Raw genomic sequence first — 22390 nt, 5'->3', positions numbered from 1 at the left:
CTAGGACAAAAAATAGCATAATTACTTTGTGTACAGGAAAATACCATAATGTCCATTCTAAATATTAATAGTATAGTTGACTTTCATTAAAGAAACAGAGCTTTGGCTGGGCACAGTGGCTCAGGCCTATTATCCCAGCACTTTGGGAGGCCGAGGCAGGCAGATCACTTGTGGCCTGGAGTTCAAGACCAGCTTGGCCAACATGGCAAAACCCATCTCTACTAAAAATACAAAACTTAGCTGGGCATGGTGGAACACACCTGTAATCCCAGCTACTCGGGAGGCTGAGGCACGAGAATCCCTTGAACCCAGGAGGTAGAGGTTGCAGTGAGCCGAGATTGTGCCACTGCATTCCAGCCTGGGCGATAGAGTGAGAAATGAGGCAAAGAATGATGAATGTCTGAGGTCCAGAAGAAGTAGAATGAGAAGATGCCATATCAAGTCTGAGCTTTAGCTTGTAAAGAAGGGAAGAATTTAAAAGACAAATCCCATATCCAAGGCCTTTAAAATGTTACAGTACTGCTTTTCCCTTTTTTCTCAGAAAACCTTTTCTAATCTGCTTACGTAACTTCTAATTAGCTTCAGACGTAACAAAAAAAGGCAGCTACTACTCACATTCTTCTTAAAAGTTAATATATTGCTGATTTCAGATAGGAACACCGGAAGTGATGCAGGAGGCTTGCACAGACAAATATATGCAATCAGATGGTTACCGCTTGACAGTCTTATTTTCAATGGTTGAGTAAAAATAACATAGATATTGAACCAACCTGTAAAAGTTGAACATTCATTTCTTTTGTTGCCTAAAATAATGTGCTAAAGATTTTTCAGAGTAATGAAACATACTAAATTACACTGTTGTTAATAAAATACAAAATCATGATCTTTCTTTACTGAGAGAAATTAGGACTTTTTTATTGTTAAGAGAAATATTTTCAAAATGTTATGTATTTCATTTCATTTATTTATTTATTGTTATTATTTCAATAATTTCGGGGGAACAGGGTGTTTGGTTACATGGATAAGTTCTTTAGGTGTGATTTCTGAGGTTTTGATGCAGCCATCACTCGAGCAGTGTACACTGCACCTAATGTGTAGTCTTTTATCTCTTTAACCCCCTCCCATCCTTCCCACTAAGTCCCCAGAGTCCATTGTGTCATTCTTATGTCTTTGCGTCTTCATGTCTTAGCTCCCACTTATAAGTGAAAAGATAAGGATGTTTGGTTTTCCATTCCCGAGTGAGTTCCGTTAGAATAATGGTAACATCCATATTTTTGATATTAGAGGTTGAGTACTCCTTATCTGAAATGCTTGGACCAGAAGTATTTAGGATTTTGAAATATTTGCATATACATAATGAGGTATCTTAGGAATGGGACTCAAGACTAAAACATAAAATTCATTTGTTTCATAAGCACCTTTTACACAGCTTTTATAGAATATTTGTAACAATTGTGTGCATGAACCAAATTTGTAAAAGCATTGAACCATCAGAAAGCAAAGGTGTCACTATTCTGGTCAACCATGTGGACAATCTGTGGTTGTCTGGCATCACCATCATGCTTGCTCAGAAAAAAATATATCAAAGCTGAAGTGGGCTGGGAGTGTGTTTTGTTTCATTTCATTAGTGTTTTTTTCTCTTGGGGACATTGAATAAACTGTGTTATGCTCCCGCGTTTTGACTACAACCCATCATATGAGGTCAGGTGTGAATTTTTCCACTTCTGGGGCCATATCTGCACTCAAAAGTTTTGGATTTTGGGGCATTTCAAATTTAGGATTTCAGATTTGGGATGTTCAATCCATATAAGAAATGCACTAATAAAAATACATGTATATACTTATACACATCTTTTGCAAATAATATCAGGTGGGAGGTGGGGTTATTGAGTGAGAACATATGACCATTAAAAACATTTTAACTTTCACAAAAACCTTCCAAATGGATATTTTAAAAGCTCTTGATATATACTGCAAAACTGATTCCCAAGGATGTCGCCTGCCAATTTATATTCCCCACCTGTAGTGGATGAAATGTTTACTTTCAACTTTAATTAGTGGCAGGCCCAGATGGCTCCTAAACTGGAGGGATTTTTTTAAATGCCTAATATATAAGCAATTTAAGAAAACAAAGTATATTCTCTACAGAAGGATTCCTGCCCTTTGCTTCCTTTGCTTAGGCATCATTTAGGGCCTCATGGGTGTAGAAACCTTAGCTCCAACTGCTGATCTCAATTCTGTGAAATCTCTGAAGTTTAAAATCCTACTTATCATGATAGTTTCATATTGTTTCTGATGCAAGGTGATATTCCTTTCTTGTTTTTTATCTAAACACACACACACACACAATTTAGAATGTCATTTCTATGTGTAAGAGCAGAATGGGAAGGTTTTAGCATGAGATACTTCTTCTATCTTGATCCTGAAGTCCATTGTGAATCTTGACAGCTGTATTTCCTGGCTTTAATACTGTGGACCTTTTCATAATCATATATTAATATGTATATGTATACATTTGTTTATAAGAGCTCGAATAGCTTGAATGAGATGTGTGTGTATATATACACGTTATATATGTCATACATTTTTATTCATAAAAGCTTGAATTTAGAGAACTCTCTACTCAGAACTGGTTTCTGACGTTTTAAAGAATGTGTAGACCCTTTGATTGCCCTAAAATTTGACCAAATTGTTGTTGGAATTACCGTCTCAAACCTCTGGGTGAAATGTACTCTTGCATTGTGAGTTTAAGGATGACTCAGCAGTCTGAGTGGGGTGAAAAGTGACTTAGAACAAGAGGTGGCTGTGCAGAGCGATGTGGCTTTTGGTGCTGAAGCTGTCGTGACAGCTCCTCTTACACTTAAAGCTTCCTGTATGACCCCGTGTCTGTCAGATCTAAAGTGTATCTCCGCTTTCTAAAGGATCAAGCCCCAGTTTTCCTTCTGCTTGACAAATAATCTGTGTGAACCTGAGGATTTCAACAAATGCCATTGACTCACTAAGATAAAAAAGAGTGAAAAGAGATCATCTGTCCCCTACCCCCAGCCTGTCTTTGACTTTATTCATTACTCCTTCAACTCAGAACATATTAAGAGTGTCCTCCTGCCAGGGTTCCTGCCAGCCAGTTATTCCCACAATCGCTACTGTTGTTTAGCAGCGGGAGTAACAGGTTGACCCTTCCTGCTTTCCTTCCATGTGGTCCTACCTCTCCTATATTAAAAAGTTTTTAGGATTCACCTGTAACTGCTAGTGCTTTTGAAGATTTTTGCCTTATTTTATATTCTAGTTATCATTTCCATGAGGCCTGAAGGAAGGTAGTTAGAGGCCTGTGATTATGCTGCCAATTTAACAAGAAGTCAATATATTCTCTTTTTATTAAAGACCTCATTTGGCTTATCTGGCCAGATTTTCCTTATTATGTATTTTAATGATAGAACTGCCTCTTTTGTTACATAACCATTTTGTCAATCTATATGTCAGTTAAACAGAAATTGCAGTTCTGAACGTGTAGTTCAAAACTATTTTATTTCAAATAAAAACTACACAAAGGCATTATACTGATATAGAACATGTAAATATAAGGAGATCGATAGAAGCATCTCCAGGGATTCCAATACTAAATAAAAATGCCTATTCTGCTTTCAGACTGTTTCAATATAAATAATGACAGAACAGACAAAAGTTTCCTCACAGTTAGCAATAAACAACTAAAAGATAAGATACTGATTAAGACATTTAGCCACAGTTTCCTGTGACAATTACATTCTAACTCAACATCAATAATAACATTAAATGATACATATTATGAAAAGCTCTCATCTACCATATTTTCAAATGTATCCAAGTTGAAAGAAGCTTTAGACAATAATAATTTAATACATAGGGAGAAAGTAAAATTAAATTAATTACTTTAAATAACAATCATGTGGCACCAGCAGTAGTCATGGCAGTGGCAGCAGCAGCAGCAACAACAATATCCATATAGGCATCTTACCCTACCAGAGGTTCTTTTGGGAATTTCATATGTACTATTTAATCTTTTAATCCTGCCACTTTGATATTATGAGATACACTTTTATATGCAAAACAGACCTAGACGCTAAGTAATTTGGCTAGTGAAATTGGATGAACAATTGGGGTGCTCTGTGGCACATCTCTAAGGAACATCAGAGATTCTGTGGAGCATTGTTTACATGTATTCAAACTGCTGCTTCCTTCCAGCCTGCCTCTATGATTTACACACTTCTCCACTGTTAGAGGTATTCTGGTGATGCTGGGATGACCATGTGTGCAATGATGTGAAAAGCATTCATGTTCCTTATACATGGGAGAGTCTTAGGTAGGGGTTTGTAAATACTCTGAAAATGGATGCAAAATGTGTGTAATCTCACATTTCTGGGAAGAGGGTTTTCATCAGATTCCAATGGAGTCCACAATCCAGGAAAGGTTTGGAATTGTCTTCTAGGCCTGGTGTGGTGGCTAACGCCTGTAATCCCAGCACTTTGGGAGGCCAAGGCAGATGGATCACTTGAGGTCAGGAGTTTGAGAACAGCCTGGCCAACATGGTGAAACCCTGTTTCTACTAAAAATACAGAAAATAGCTGGGCATGGTGGCAGGCATCTGTAATCCCAGCTACTCAGGAGGCTGAGGTAGGAGAATTGCTTGAATCCAGGAGGTGGAGTTTGTGGTGAGCCAGGATCACATCACTGCACTCCAGCCTGGGTGACAGAATTGTCTTCTAGATATTCCTTAGAGACTGGTTTTAAGCTGTAAGAGCCAAGAAACCTTACCCTTCAGCTTTCTGAGAAAATCTCATAGTATAACATCCTAGAGAACATTTATATTAAGAAGAAAGTAGAGGCAATTACCCAAGTAAACGTTTCAAATTGTAACTTGAAATAACCAGATAGTCAAGGCAAAGAAAGAAAATGAGGTGAGGGTTGTTGCTGAATTATCTACCTCATGGTAGTCAGTAATTTTCTGTTTTCCATGCAGAAAAAGCTGCTGCTTAAAGACAAAGAAAATCAGTTGAATTTAATCTGAATTATTAAACTTGAAAAGCTATGTCATATAAACCTATAAAAAGTACTGGCAAAATGTGCCAACATTAGCAATTATATTTCTAAATAAAAGGACAACATAGATGTGCTAGTTTTAAACATCAAAGCATAACCCTTGCAAGAGACAATACTTTTATAAGGAAAACTATAAAATACTCATGGAAGAAACTGAAGAGGCTATAAATAAATAGAAGGACATCCCATGCTCACAGATCAAAATAATTATTAATAATACTGTTAAAACGACAATACTACCCAAAGTAATCTACACATTCAATGCAATCTCCATCAAAATACCAATGACATTCTTCATGGAAATAGAAAAAAACTCTAAAATTTGGATGGAACCACAAGAGACGCTGAACAGCCAAAGTACTCCTGAGCAAAAAGAACAAAGCTGGAGACATCACACTACCAGACTTCAAAATATACTACAAAGCTACAGTAATTGAAACAGCATGGGACTGGCCTAAAAACAGACACACAGACCAATGAAACAGAATAGACAACCCAGAAATTAATCCACATATTTACAGCCAACTGATTTTGATAAAGGTGCCAAAACACTGGGGAAAGGATAGTCTCTTCAATAAATGGTACTGGAAAAACTGGATATCCATATGCAGATGAATGACATCTCACCCTATACAAAAATCAACTCAAAATGAAGCAAAGACCTAAATGTAAGATCTGAAACTATAAAACTACTAAGAGAAAAAATGGGGGAAACACTTCAAGACAATGGTCTGGGAAAAGATTTTATGAATGAGACCTCAAAAGCACAGGCAACAAAAGCAAAATAAACAAATGAGATTATATCAAACCAAAGACCTTCTGCACAGCAAAGGTAACAATCAAAATTGAAAAGATAACCTATAGAATTGGAGACAATATTTGCAAACTACTCATCTGACAGGGAATTAATATCCAGAATACATAAGAAACTCAAACTACTAGCAGAAAATCAACAGCAAAAAACCAATCAGGCCGGGCGCGGTGGCTCAAGCCTGTAATCCCAGCACTTTGGGAGGCCGAGACGGGCGGATCACGAGGTCAGGAGATCGAGACCATTCTGGCTAACACGGTGAAACCCCGTCTCTACTAAAAAAAATACAAAAAATTAGCCGGGCGAGATGGCGGGCGCCTGTAGTCCCAGCTACTCGGGAGGCTGAGGCGAGAGAATGGCGTAAACCCGGGAGGCGGAGCTTGCAGTGAGCTGAGATCCGGCCACTGCACTCCAGCCTGGGCGACAGAGCGAGACTCCGTCTCAAAAAAAAAAAAAAAAAAAAAAAAATCAATCTGATTTAAAAAGTGAGCAAATGATCTGAACAGACATTTCCCAAAAGAAGACATATAAATGGCCAGCAAATAGATGAAAAATGCTCAACATCACTAATCAGCAGGGAAATGCAAATCAAATCCACAATGAGTTATCATTTCAACCTAGTTAAGATGACTATTATCGAAAATACAGAAAGTAAATGCTGGAGAAGATGCAGAGAAAAGGGAACCCTTGTACACCACTGGTGGGAATGTAAACTTTTACAGCCACTATGGAGAACTGTACAAAAGTTCCTCAAAAAACGAAAATAGAACTACAATATGAGTCAGCAATCCTACTACTGGGCATTTATTCAAAGAAAAGAAAGTCAGCATATCGAAGAGACATCCTGCCATGTGTATTGCAGCACTATTCACAATAGCCAATATATGGAATCAATCTTAGTGTCCCACAACAGATGAATGGATAAGGAAAATATAGTGTATGTGTGTGTGTGTGTGTGTGTGTCCCCGCATATGAATAAAAAAGTTGATCTCATAGAAGTGAAAAGTAAAACAGAGGGTACTAGAGACTGGAAGGACAGGGAGAACAGGGGGATAGGGAGAGATTTGTTAAAGGATAAAAAATTACAGCTAGATAGAATGAATAAGTTCTAGTGCTCTCTACTAGTGCAGGATGAGTATAGTTAACAATAATGTACTACATAGTTTGAAATAGCTAGAAGGAGGATATTTAATGTTCCCAACCCAAGGAAATGATCAATGTTTGAGATGATAGATATGCTAGTTACTCTTATCTGACTATTATATATTATGTGTATCAAAATATCACTATGTACCCCATGCATACATACAATTATAACTTGTCAATTGAAAATAAAATTCAAATAAAATTTTAAAAACCTGATTGGATAATTAATTTACAACCAGCATGCAAATTACTGACTATCATTGGGGAAAAAAAAGTGCAGATGAATTTTTTTAATTTTCTTCGAAATAAGTTCTGCTGAATTTCGAATATTTTCTTTGAATAACCATTTTTGACAGATATTCAAGTTAATGTAAGCAAGGTAATGAAAATTAATGATGGTAATGTCCACTGGGCTATGTCTACACAGGTGTTTCCCTACACCGTTGCCACCCCAATGTAAAAATGTCTGATATATAAAATTCTGAACTTACACATAACACATTAGGAGTGATTATTTTCATCCCTCCTAAAACCCACAGAATTTCTTCATATAATTAGCCCTTATGAGTTTTTGACATATAATTTGATTTTTACAAACATATTAGGTAATACAAATTTTTAAGTATATACTTATTGTGAAAACTGAGTAGACACTATGAGAGGCATAGTTTCCAATCCCCCATAACACAGTTGTGAAATCAGAACTTACCCCAGAAGGTCTTTGAATGTTACCCCATACCAAGCCAAGCCATCTAATACCCAGAACTGTACTGAAAACATCATTTTCATAGTTAATTAACATGGACGTTTACATCTTTCTTTCTCTGTCTCTCATTCTGTTTTCATCTATTCCCCAGCATGGGGAAGATTAAAAACGGCAAACTAGAGGGATGGTGGAATGTTAGAAGCAAGCAGAAAGACAACTACCAGGTAAGGTGACATTAGGAAAGAGACAGAAAAACAACCAAAATCTAACACACTAATCTACTAATATGCCATATATTAATGGGTACTTGTAATAATGTTTACTGAGCCATCCCAACTAAATTAACCTCCATTTAACACATACAACGTATCACATTTTATTATTTAAAGATGGCCACAATAATAACTTCTAACTATATGCTCTTCTATAAAGAGATCTTGTCACTTTCCCATACATGGGTGGAGTCTAAGTCCCATCACCTCAAATTTGCATTGATGCACAGAATATGGTGAAAGTGAGGCTGTGTGACTTCTAAGGCTGGGTCATAAAAAGTGATACAGCTTTTGTCTTATTCACTGAAATACCTATGCTGGAGCCTTGAGCCACCACACAAGAAGTTTAACTACCTTGAGGTCACCATGCTAGGGAGGCCAAATATAGGTAGGTGTCCCAGTTGATAGCCAAAGATGAGCTCCCATCTTAGATGTCCAGCCCAGTAGAGTCATCAGATGATTGCAACCCCAACAGACATCTGACTGCAACCACGTGAGAATGCTCTAACATGAGCTGCCTAGCTGAGGGCAGTTAGTTAACCAACAGGACCATGAGAGACAATACTAAATTGCTGGTTTAAGCCATTAACTTTTGGGTTGATTTGTTCTGCAGCAATGGTAAATGGAACAGCTTATTTTTTAAAAAGTGCTATGTCTATAGTTCAACCACAATTCAAAACTTACTCCCGAGTATGTTTTTTGTGCTAGGAATGTGATAGGTAGGTGTTTCAAATAAATTATATTATTTAATAATCAAACAACTTTTTTGAGTAATATCTTCATTTAGTGAAAAAGGAAACGTAAAATACTTTTTAAAAGCTCTTTTCTGGCTGGGTGTGGTTGCTCATGGCTGTAATTCCAACACTTTGGGAGGCTGAGGCGGGTGGATTGCTTGAGTCCAGGAGTTCAAGACCAGGCCTGGGTAACATGGAGAGAACCTGTCTCTACTAAAAATAAAAAAATAGCCAGGCATGGTGGTGTGCACCTGTGATCTCAGCTACCTGAGAGGCTGAGACATCTGAACCTGGGGGTGGGAGTGATGGGGATGGGGAGGAGGAGGTCGCAGTGAGCCGAGATTGAGCCACTGCACTCCAGCCTGGGTAGTAAAGTGAGACCGTGTCTTCAAAAAAAAAAAACACTTTATTGCATGCAACTACTTCTTGTGTTATGAATGCAATGTGTTATTGATTCTTTAAGGATAATAACTCCATTTTATTTCAAGAATATAATATAGCTATCTTCAGAATATTAGAATATTACATTATGTTTATTTAATTAAAGACTTTTTTTCTCTCTCTTCAGAATCTCCCTGTTACATAGTTCTTCTCACCCTTGGACCATTATTAGGTGATTGTTGGTTGTTGGTTCATATTTTAAACAAGGATCAACAATAGAGGTTCCCACTAAGAATGGTATTACACCTAGGGGGCATTTTTGGAAATTTGTGAGGCATTATATATTGTCACAGGGTTTGGGGACATTTTTGGCATTTAGTGAAAGGGTACTAGGAAGGCTGAACATCCTATCATTATAGGATGCACCGAACAGTCCTGTGCAACAAAGAATTGTTCTGTGTCCTGTATAATGTTTAAATGCCCTTCTAGATATTTAAGGTGGTAAAACATCTGTTTTTAATTATTCAAATCTGGAACAAAATTCCATTTTAGATAAACCCCAAATATTTTGCATAGTTTTAATATACATTACATTTCCTAGGCTTGTACCTAGTATATAAATTGATGGAAGATTTTACTTTCTTCTCTTCAGAACTTTACCATTGGTCACCATTTTGGACAATCATTTGAACATTACTGATGACAATCTGCTCATGCTGTTTAAAATGACAATACAGTGTTCCTGTATCAGTCTACATTCATGGTTGCCACATTTATGGTGATTCGCTGTTTAGGTGCAGGCATCTGATGACTACATTATATATCCTAGTATAGTTGTACTAAAGCATTTACATATTGAAATATATATCATTTTATCATAAATCACCTCCCTCTTATTTCTCCTCTATAGTACATTAGCATGCCATTGATTTTTATAAATTATAGGTATAGTTAGGTAAATTATAATTTTCATTGCAGGAAAATAAAGGGTATGTAAGAAGTAGTTAGAAAAAGGGAGTTGAAATTCATAAAGAGGCAAAAGTGTCTAGAGAGACACAAAGACACAAAGAGAGAAAGAGGAAAATATCCAATCATTTATGTTTTCCCCAAGGATCTCTCTGTCTGTTGGGAAGATGGAAGTTAGTTAGAACATTGCCTTACTTCTCTTTCTAGCCCAGTGCTGACTCTAGAGGTATCTAGTGACAGGTCATGTAGCTCCTTTAGAGAGGTATTCTCCTGGCCCTAGCATAGGAGGATATGCCTGAGCCAGCAGCTCTGAAGACTAGGGAACTGGTTCAGCTATTCCAAGCCAGTTAATTAACTACCCTGCTGACTACCCCAGAGTCTGTTCCCAGTATTCACTGTCTGTGATCCTGGGATTTTTTCCACGGTTCTGCTTAACTCATTGAGTAGTTTTGCCTGTTATATTTGAGTTTTGGGGTCTTTTGCTCAGTTGGACTGTATGTTTAATCTTATTCTATCTGTGGTATATTATTATTTAACAACAAGTTCCTCAATGCTGATTCCACTCCTTCAGTTTCCAGTGCTGCTGCCGATTGATTTTTACATTTATTCTTCCATTTCAAAGAAACTTTGGGTGGAAGTAGATGTAAAAGCATGTCTTAATTAGAGCTTCATTCAGAGTCTTTACATAAAGGAAATATTCTCCTCCTATGATCTTGGTAGATCAAGATTTTTATTGATTAGGTATCAATTTTGCTGTAGGCAAGCCACTATAATGAAATTCAACTGTCTGACTTCAGTTTTTTTTGTTAAATAAATTATTTTTTAAAAGTGAAAAAATGCAGAAAACTTACAATCCATATCAAGTAAGGCACGAACAGATTTAACAAGTTCCTTAGACTCAAGCGCCAGCGTTGCTGGGATGTTACGTCCATTCCTTCCCAGCGGTGTGAGGGAAGTCTGAGAAGCTAACACAGCTCTTCTTTCACTATAAAGGCAATAAAATAAAGTTGAACTCACTACACAATAAATAACATCTATCTTTACTAAATCTGAAGTTGTATTAGTTATAGATTTGTACAAAAATATTTCTATTTCTGAGGAAATTATGTCATATAACCAAAATTGAAGTAATTCACACAAAACAATATTTCTGTCTTCAATTATTTACTACATAATAAGTAGAAATATTTTAAAATTAGGTTGACTTCATGTATGAGAAAGAAGTAATAGAAGGATGACCTGTCTCCTAAATCATTTGTTGGGCTGATTTTGTGAGTGCTTCTGTTTTGCTAACACGATATAATTTTATTTAGTTCTATATAAATTCAAAATAAGCACATAAACATGACTTTATTAAAGTACATTTATTATTACTTCTAGTAATATTAAATATAAATTCAATATATGTATTTGCTCCTGAAATTATCTCTTAAACTATTCCATTTTTTGCCTCGAATCAAAAACAGCCTAGAGCATTTATATCACTTCTAAGAAATGCAAATGTCACCTAAAATGAATGCATTCTGATCTAATTAAAAATCAAATGTTTTCCTCAAAAAAACACTAAAACTTACTTAAAAAAAGAAATTTTAAACTGATGACAAAATCGTCATTATTTATAGTCCATCTTCCTAAGCATAATGATATTAATTCACAAAGGGAAACAAAAGCATCAATTCTCAAATTCAAATACATAGCCTTTATTCTGTGTTGAATGACCAAGGCCAATATCCATATAGAAGATATGCTATATTGAAATGACTGCACCAGATTTTACTAGTGTTTAATTTACTAAGACATCATGAAATGTTGCTTGATGTAGCTATTTAAAGTTGTCTTTTTTTTTCCATGAAGCAGTTTAAGGCAAGGGCAGGCTCTGGCATTCACATAGCCATTTTAACCTTAATTTTTAAAACAAAACTTTTGAATTATTAGTCAAGGTAAAACTAAGACCTTGGAAAGCTGAGGGTGGGTGACACACTTAACCCATATAAGAAATAAATATGATTACTGATTATTTTAAGATGCATGATTATTTTAAGATCCATGAGAGTAAAAATCATGAAATTCACAGAGTTTTCTTGTATCATGAGCAGCATGGAGAGTAAGAAGACATGTCAGAACCCTTCATCATAAGAAGTAAAACATTACACTAAAATGAGTTTTAGAAGTGAATTATAAATATTCTTCTAAATTAAAAAATGCTATGCGGACACCAAAAATATCTTCATTTATTAAGCTGCTGTTTTCACAGTAAAGGGTAGACTATTTATTTATTTTTTGAGGCAGGGTGTCACTATGTTATCCAGGCTGGAGTGCAGTGGTATGATCACAGCTCATCGCAGCCTCAATCTCCTGGAGTTCCTGGGCTCCAACAATCCTCCTGTCTCAGCCTCCCAAGTAGCCAGGAATATAGGAATGTGCCATCACATCTGGCTATTTTTTTTGCAGAGATGGGGTCCCACTATGTACCACTATGTTGCTTGTCTCAAACTCCTGGGCTCAAGTGATCCTCCTGCCTCAGCCTCCCAAAATACTCAGATTACAGGCATGCGCCACCACACCTGACCCCATTGAGTCTACGTGTTTCTGCAAGCGTATATCGCTAGAAGTAGAAGATGTATCTAGGACTAGTGGCAGCTATTATGAGATCAGAAAAAAATACTTTGGAAATGCATAAACAAGAATCTTTCTTTTATAAATGTCTTTCATCATGTATCAAAATGACCATAAACTTGTGGTTTGAAATAAATAAATTTGATTGGTATGTTTGCAGCTTCAAGTAAGAAACTTTAAATCCAAAACGTATTATGAATAATGAGACAATACAGGTATACTCTCCAAATAGATTTCTTTTATTTATATCTACTGAAAGATGAAAATGAAAGAAAATGATTGCATGAATATGTTTTCCAAAATTCTGTTTGCCAGAACAACTAGTCTGCTGTGTTGAGTCTAACCTTTACTAGTGAACCTGTGACCAGTAACTTTTATTCATATGTAGGACAATTAAAGAATTTCAAGTTAATCTCATCTTTATAGAATTTTTGACAAAGACAGGATATGTGGTTCCTACCACAATTTTAGATTACAAGGTTACAATGATTGACTAAATACCTCCAGGAATTTCTTTAATAGAGATGGGACCCAAAACAACATGTCCTTGCACCTGTTTCCATACGATGGCTCCAATGGGAGTTATGTAGCATCTTAGGACTATTGAAGAGATTTTTTAGTATTTGAGTTACAATGACCAGATGAAGAATTTAATCACTACCCATATTCTGCAAAAAGCACTTAAATTCTCTTACCTTAAATTTGATAAAGGAGTAGAATTGTCAGAAAATACTTCTTGAATTGCCTAGCAACAAACAAGATGGTGAAGGAGATACATAAGTTTGACAGTTTTTAAAAAAGATCTTTTCTTGATTAATATTTACAGCCTCCTCTGTCCACGGATTAAACTGATGTTTCTATGATGTGGGGGTGGGGGAAACAATTGAACTAACATGCAATTTTACTCAGAAATATAACAGCTATAAAACATTTCTTTATAAGGTACATAGCTATCAAATAATGTTTATACATTATCAGGATTTTTATTAAACTATCCATTAATATAGTATATATTTGGAATCACATTACCTTGTGTCAATTATTTCTCTAAACAATCTATAAAATGTGAGCCAATCTTTTCAACATCTATGCAGTTCTAAATCTGATCATAAGTCAGCATTGCTGCTTTGAGACTAGAGAATGTTTCACTAGGTACCAAATACAGTAACATTTATCTATATGCCAGTTGCCTATATATTTTTTAAAGATGAACGTAATAGAACAGAAAAACTTACCTCTACAAAATGAAGAAGCTTTTCAGTAGATGCCTCAAAAGTTTTTCGAGCCATTTCTGATTTTCGTAATTGGCAGTCAAGTACCATGATTCTCTTTTTTAAATCCTGAACACTTTCCTGCACAGAGATATCAAAAGGAACATTTACACATTTCTTCAGTTTTAGATTACTGATCCCTATTATTCAATATTACAAAATTATTTTTTTGTCTTACTGTACATATCTTTTGATTTGGGGAGCATGCAATTAACTGCATATTTAAAAGTTAATTTGCATGGAGATGCTGCAAGTTTTATGAGATAAGCTGTATATGAGTTTATTGATTCTTATAGTAAAATACATTTAAATTAGTTTATGGGTTTTTCTTTTTTTTTTTTTGCAATGTGTCTTACCAGATGCTGACAGAGACCTCTACCAATTTAACACAACTAAAAATGCTGGATACACACACACACACACACACACACCCACACACAAAGTAAGACACAGCTAGCAAGGACGTAAAAGAATTCCATGGAGACATGCAACAGCAATGCCAAGTGAACCCACTGGGGTAAGACAGCACTGAAGCATAATTTGCTCAGAGGGTATATGCTGATCCCTGGTGGCCTACAGTTTGGGGTCTCAACAGTCACAAATGGAAAACAGAAGAACCTTAATGGGTGAACGAGGAAGAAGTAAACTTCACAGAGGTCAAGAGTGTTTTGATGTTGGCTCAGGTGACTCGAGTAAAAAAGTTTCTCCAGAATAATTCCTAACCAAAAGTCCCCACTTAACGCAGGTTTGGGGCCAGAATTTACATTATCTGTGTGGCCTAAAAAGCCATATGCCGAAATTTTGGTTTAAATTGGTCCCAGGCTAGCAGAAGCAAACACAAAACTCTGGAGAGATATTTCTAAAACTTGGAGCTCAAAGAATTCCCATTTATAATGCATTGATAGAACACGACCTCACAGACACAAACAAAAATCACTAAACATATGAGAAAATAAGCTCTATGAATGAAAACTAACTGAAGGAAATAAAGTACAGTATCAGATCTATAAAGACAGCAGATATTTAAGTGAGCAGATACAGAATATAAAGCAATTATGTTTAATATGTTTTTAAAAATAAGAGGGAATTGAAAGTATAATACACAAGAAACGAAATAGATCCAGATAACATAAAAAATAAATCTCAAAAATAAAAATGAAACATAACTACATTAGAAACTTTATTTATAGATTTGACATCCAATTAGATACAACTGTAAAGAGAATGGGTGAACTTGACCACAGAGGTAAAGAAACTTCTCATAATGGAACAGAAAGATAAAAATTGAAATATAAATGGGGAGAAAAGGTAAAGAGAAAACAGCCAGAAGAAGCTATAGCACACATCCAATCTGAATTACGTAAGAACAAATACAAAGAATGAAAGAGAAATCACTCAGGATAATAGCTTAGTGATTTCCAGAAATGGCAGAAGACATTGCTCGTCGAATCGGGAAGCTCAATGAATCCCAAACAGTACACATTAAAGTAAGTCAACACATGATTCATCATAGTCAAACTGCTCAACACTGAAGCCAAAGAGATCTTAAAATCATATAGAAGGAAACAGATTGCAAACAAATGACAGATTGACAGCTGACATCACAAACATGAAATAAAAACAGTGAAAGATATTAAATGCCAACTTAACATTCTAAATGTAGCAAAAATACATTTCAAGAACAAGAGTTGAATAAAGATGTTCTTCAGACAAATAAAATGTGGAGAGCTTATTATCATGAGATCCTTACTACATGAATTTCTAAAATACATACTCATGAAGAAAGCAACAAAGTGAGAAGGTCTGAGATGTAAGAATGTTTAACAGAAAATGTTAAACATGGAGTCTATTAAGCAAATGCTGACCACACAAAACAAATAATCAATGTCTAATCTGTGGTTTTAAAAGAAAAGAAAGAACTAAAATACTGCCAAAAATGGAAATTAAGTCGGGAGGGATGATTGGATTTGTGTTCTAAAGTGCTTATAATACTTAGAAGAAGAGAAAAAAGGTACTGATTAATTTTATAATTGAAGTTAAATCAGAATGTTAAAATTTCTAGGATAATCATTAAAAATTAGAAACAGAATGTATAACTTCGAAAACAACAGAGAGGAATGAATGCAGTGGGGCAAGGTGACATAGGAGAAATCTGAACCAATAAAAAAAATTAGAAAAGGCAGGAAATTACAAACTAGAGCACATGGGGAAAATAAAATGTACAAAATAAGAGGGCAGAAATCAGGCCAAGTGCATGAGCAAATAAAAGAGTGTAGATAGGAAGGTCTTTCCAATTAAAGGTCAAAAATTAGTAAGATGGGGAAAAAATCCAGTTACATGTTATTTACTACAGATACAATTAAAATGTATTGAAAAGTTGAAAGTAAATGTATGGTATTTAGACAAATACCAACTGAAAGAAAGCTGGTGTTACTATTTATTATCAATCAAAAAAAGGCATTAAGAGGTAGAGAGGATTACTAGATTGAAGAGTCATGACATTTTCATAAAAGAATTATAATTCCAAGCTTGTATGCACCTAAAAACATTGCTTCAAAGTATATACAAAACAATTTTAAAAAGAGAAGCCAAAAGGGAGATTTTGCCACACTTCTATGAGTAAATGATGGCTATAGCAGACAAAGAAATTAATATGAACAGAGAAGAACTGAACCCTACAATTAATGACCCCGATTTAGTGGATTATATAGAACAGCAGCATCCAACAAGTTCAGAATTATTTTCAAGCTTCCTTTGAACATTTGTAAACAGACTCCAAGGTAAGCCATGAGGCAAACGTCAACAAATTTTGAACAGTTATTATTCTATAAACTAGATTATCTGGTCACAATGAAAGTAACCTTTCTGTGCCTCAGTGGTGTTCATAAATAAAGAAAATCATAAATATGTAAATTCTTCCCAATGTAATCTACATATTTAATACATTTTCAGTGAAAATTCCGATACATTTTTTTTTTGATGGAATTGATAAGCTGAATCTAAAATAGATAATAAAAAATCAAAGGGTCATGTAACCAACACATTTCTGAAGAAAAAGAATTAGGCAGGATGATCAGATATCAAGACTTACTGTAAAAGATACAGTAAGCAACATTATGTGTTATTCACAGAGGAATATACATTGACCAACAAAAGAGAATAGAGAACCTCAGACTCATACACATATGAAATCTTGATATATGACTGAGATTATTTTGTAGATCAACTAGGAAAGAAGGGGCTTTTTAAACATGGTGATGACATAGTTATTCATTTTGAATAAACAAAGAATGAAATGGATCCTCACCTCATACACTGCCACAAAACCAATCACAGAAGGATCAAAATTTAAAACTTTTAGAGGCACATATAAAAGAATATCTTTATATCCTTGAAAATGGAAGGACTTCTAAAAAGACAAATGAGGGTAAAGATTTTAAGTTAGTCTACACGAAAATTAAAAACTCCTGTCCATTTTACCATTGAGTGAAAAGGCAAGCTAGAAATTTGGAAGAATATTTTTATAACGTATAATTTAACAAAGGATTAGTAACCAGAAGAATCACTACACATCTATATGAAAAAGACAACTAATCCACTGGAAAAAGGGTCAAAAGATATGAAGAAGCATTTCACAAAGAAACACAAATGCCTAATAAAGAGATAAATATATGCTCAACTGGCTACCAGGGAGGAGGAAACCTTGGTTTATAACATTTATGGGTAGAAATAACCCCATTATGGCTGATTTCAAGCTACCAAGCTGATATCACTGTACATGGAGTTGAGAAGAGATGCATGCAATCAGCTCTCATGAGCTAGTGTCAGTTGGTCCCAGCATATCACTGTCTCAAAGCCATTAGTAACCAGGGAGATTCAAATTAAACTATAATGACATAATACGTATTACAACTACCAGACTGATAAAAGTAAAATAAAACAAAGCATCAGCAAGTATTCGGGGTAAACAATAATTCTTATTCATTACTGGTGGGAGTACAAATTAGTTCAAATACTTTGAAGCACAAGTAGGCATTACCTTGTAAAGCTAAACTTACTATTATTCAACTTAGCAATTCTACTCCTAGCAGGTAACTATTACACATGTGGAGCAGGATACATGCACTAAAATGTTCTTAGCACCATTTATAACAGAAGAGAACAGAAACAATTGCACTGTCCATCAAATGCAGAATGGATAATTACACTGTAGTATATCCACACAATAGAGTACAAAGAAACAATGAGAAGACACGAACTAGCTAAAAACTTCAAAGAGATGAAATGCAAAAACAAAATGTTGAGTGAAGAAAAGCAGGTTAGAATCATACATAGAGTATATTTCTACTTATATAAAGTTGATAAACAGGTAAAACTAAACAACATATTGTTAAGGAATATATACACAAGTACTAAAATTTCCAAGAAAATGGTTAATAATAAATCCAAGAAAGTGGTTATCTCTGAGGGAAAGGGTGGGAGATGCAATTGGAAAGAAACACTGTGGGTCTTCAAAGGTACTAGTAATGTTTTATTTCTTATGTTGAAGGTGAATAAAAACTCCAAAAGGTAAATAAATAAATAAATAACATAAAGAAAAAATTATAATGAAAAATAAAAGTATTGTTACAAAAAGAATCTGTTATCCCACAAATAGACACTTGAATCTTAATTCTGTAACATCTTGGTCAATGTCTCTTTAAGCAATCTCACGATTCAAAAAAAAAAAAAGGTTTCCTTCTTTTTTTCACTGATACTGGGTTTAGAAAATGTTGAATGTTGAGATGCTCATATTAATAGCCCTTTAAAGAGACTTTTTAAAGACTGTTTTCAGAGACAGGTTACTGGCTTAGAGTCTTGTTAAGAGAAATGGCATGAGAACTCGATTATGATAAAAGAGAGAAAAACTGAATTAATTATATTACCAGGCAACTTAGGACAAAAATGTTTCTCAGTTAAGAGCTGGAAGAGATTACAAATAACCCAAGCTTAAAAAAAACAAAAAACAATGAATAATTTCATGTGAACTTTCTTGAAAGTTATATTATTTAAAATTAAAATATTAAATACTCTTGATTTTTCACTTCAAAAGTAACCATAATAAATAATACTTTTGATATTGTGATAAATCTCAAAGTATTTTCATACTCAGGCTAAAGCTACATAACATAATCACATATCTATTTTCAGAATGTAAATACTAGGTCACAAATAACAAATATGTAATATTCCTAAATATTGCTGCTTTGTCAACTAAATGTTTTCCTCTTGGCCTTGTGGTATTATCAAAGGGTGATGGGAACTTCAACCTTCTTGTGGAATTGGTTTAAGCGAACAGACGTGAGAAATAGTCTACTGACTTTTAACAGATTTCAAATTTTCTTTGGTAGTTTGCATTTCTAACACCAGTTTCATTTTCATGTGGTATATTTAAAGTATTTAACCTTTTAATGTTTAAATAAATAGTCATAAATTATTCAGATTTGCTTTATGTTCTCTTAGAAACTGATTGGATTAGAGATATAAATAACCAGTTATGTTTATAAGTGAACAAATGTATGAATATTTATTTCAATTTATTCGATTTTCTACCTTAATTCAGTGAAGTAAAAATATATATGACTATTATAGTTTTTTGAAGCCTCTTCACTGAATATAGTATGTATTATGTAAAAAAAATTGCATAAAAAACTTTGCACTGTCCAGGCGCAGTGGCTCATGCCTGTAATCCCAGCACTTTGGAAGGCTGAGGTGGGTGGATCGCCTGAGGTCAGGAGGTCAGACCAGCCTGGCCAAGACGGTGAATCCCTGTCTCTACAAAAATACAAAAAAATAGCTGGGTGTGGTGGTGGGTGTCTGTAACCCCAGCTACTTGGGAGGTTGAGGCAGCAGAATCACTTGAATCTGGGAGGCGGAGGTTGCAGTGAGCCGAGATCACGCCATTGCACTCCAGCCTGGGTGACAAGAGCAAAACTCTGTGTCAATAACAACAACAAAAAGTTCACACGGGCTTCTGAAAAAAATTCAGTATTTTGCTATTGAAATTGGAAAATCATCTATTGGAAACTATTTTAGGGCACCTTACATTAAAAAAAATTCAAACTCAGTTTCTTCCCATTAATTATCTAGGCATTAGGCAAACATTCTTTCACTTTTATGCTTCCTTGAATGCTCTAATCAAAGAGCATACCCATTCCTAGACTCCCCTCCTCCCATTCCCATAAAACAAATTAGCAAGTTTAGAAACAAAAGAAAAAAACCAGTGTAATCAACTAAATGTTAAAGAGTTCCAGGACTTAATACCTGAACTGAACAATTTTGACCGATGACCTAAATAAATTTGGGGCACATGCTTTTCCATCCCAAAGCCATCTGGATAAAGGAAGGCTCAAGACCTTTACATTACCCCCATCAGGACACAGCATCCTATCATTGAATAATAGAAGACAAACACTGACCTAGTTTAGAAGAGCAGATGAAAAGAAAATGAAAACAGGATACATGACAACGGCAAGGAAACCATGGTAACTGGAAGAGATGACTGCTTTGCTTACTTTATTTTGGTCAGAATAATCAGCAAGCTGAGCCTTTAACTCTGTAATCTTGGCCTCTAACAGACGGATCACTTCTTCATAGTCCATTTCCATTCCATGTGCCTGTCTCTGCGCAGCTTCAGCAAGATGAATCCGACTACGCAGGGCTCTTGTTTCTTCAACTACAGCTTTTGCTTCCTAAAGATTTCAAAATTAATGTCATTTAAAAAATATGTAAGAAATAGTTCTGAGGTTTACACAAAATATTTTCCCTGCTCTGGAAGTTACAATTCCAAAAGTCAATATACATTTTTTTAATTTTCAATTTGAAAATTAATAGTTATGTTATTTTATTATATGAGGTAGTTGCCTGATCTCACTTTTTCCTTTGTTGATTTCAGTATGGAAACTCTTGACTTCATATACCTAGCATAACATTTTGAAAATAAAGGATGTAGAAGAGAGTTGAAAATGGAAAACAGAAGAATAAGAATGGGCTCAAAAGATAAAAAGAGTAGGCTACAACAAAACTCAAGTAGGTGGTAGGACTCATGTTCTAAAAAGGCTCTTGCAGTGTCATCAGATGCTGCAGAGAGATTTGTAGTAGTGTTATGGGGCTTCTCCATGGACCAAGTTCCAGAGGCCAGAGTTATCTCAGGGACATCAGTCTATCGACTACTTCTCACTTTCGGTTTAAGTCAAAAGGTAGCATTTAGTAGCAAAGCACATAATTGTGTTGTTGAATGCAATGCTCACAAGACATTTATTAAACACATGTTATGTCTCAGGTGCTTCACGTGTCTTTTCTTAATCTTTAAAACAATATTGAGAGAAAGACATTACCAAAAAACATTTCATACATAAGCAAACAGACTCAGAGAAGTTATATGACCTGTTCAAGAACACACAGCCAGAATCTGAAACTAGGTCTGCCTGACTGCATCATTAATGCTGTCTTTCTACTGTTTTACTCTGCCTCTAAACGAAAAAACAAAAACTCCTCATACAGCTATACCCTCCACCTTAGGAAGAGGATAGGGTAGCCAAAACCACTTGCTCTCTCAAAATGTAGTTGGAGGGAAAAAAATGTGCTTTGGGACTGGGTTAAAGAAAGTCCCCCAGGACACAAATATAATTTAACATGGCACTTCTTATACTGTAAACCATTTCTTTTTATTTACTTGATGCAGAAATCTCTTTTGTCTGCGATAGAACTTTCTGCTCCAATTGCCATGGCTAATACTAAACTATGACTATTTTAATTTTTTCAGTGCTGTTAAGGGACATTTGCTTTTGTCTGAGCCTAAATACATTTGAAGTGCTGGGAGGGTTAGGAATGCTGGCATATTCTTAAGGGTCAGTTTTTCATTCATACATTCAATAATGATTTATTAAGTATTTACTATGTGCCAGGTTCTGTTTCAGGTACTGGGGGTAGACACTAAACAATACAGACAAAAAGCCTTCCCTCTTGCTCTTTGGAATTTACACTCTAAGTTCGGGGAGATAAGCAGTACATCAGGGATGAGATATAAATGTCTCATTGAGAAGATAACTGACCAGAGACCTGCAAGAGGAATGGAGTCAGGATTTCCCAAAGAGGAGCTTTCTAGGAAGAGGGAACAGTTTGCATGAAGGCCCTGAGATGGAGTTGTGCTTTACGTCTTCCAGAGAATAGCAAGGAAGCCAGTGTAGCAAAGGTAGGAGTGGTAGGGTCCAGGAAGAGGGGAGTAGTAAGACATGAGGGCAGAGTGGTAACAAGAGTGAATATAGGGATGGAGGTAGAGTGAAGTGGCAGAGGCTAAGAGAATTTGTAGGCCGTTGCAAGAACTTTTGTTTTACTCAGGGTGAGACAGGAAATGATTGAAGGGTTTTGAG

General features: G+C 35.3%; 1 protein-coding gene across 1 annotated transcript in view; it reads right to left on the bottom strand.

Annotated features, from left to right (window-relative positions):
* Window positions 1–20710, bottom strand: part of LOC108512769 (syntaxin-binding protein 4) — a gene marked incomplete at its 5' end in the record, with an annotated part of 96880 nt that extends 76170 nt beyond the window's left edge. Inside the window, 4 exons of the mRNA XM_017848160.1 lie at window positions 10944–11077; window positions 13404–13453; window positions 13944–14060; window positions 20534–20710. Coding sequence (XP_017703649.1) covers window positions 10944–11077; window positions 13404–13453; window positions 13944–14060; window positions 20534–20710 — 478 coding nt within the window. The remainder of the gene's footprint in view (window positions 1–10943; window positions 11078–13403; window positions 13454–13943; window positions 14061–20533) is intronic.
* Window positions 20711–22390: the final 1680 nt, after the last annotated feature.

This window comes from Rhinopithecus bieti, unplaced genomic scaffold (assembly GCF_001698545.2).
Source record: "Rhinopithecus bieti isolate Rb0 unplaced genomic scaffold, ASM169854v2 scaffold_30785, whole genome shotgun sequence".
NCBI classification, from domain to species: Eukaryota; Metazoa; Chordata; class Mammalia; order Primates; family Cercopithecidae; genus Rhinopithecus; species Rhinopithecus bieti.
Note: the sequence above shows the minus strand (reverse complement) of the source record. Positions and strands in the feature narration are given on the sequence as shown.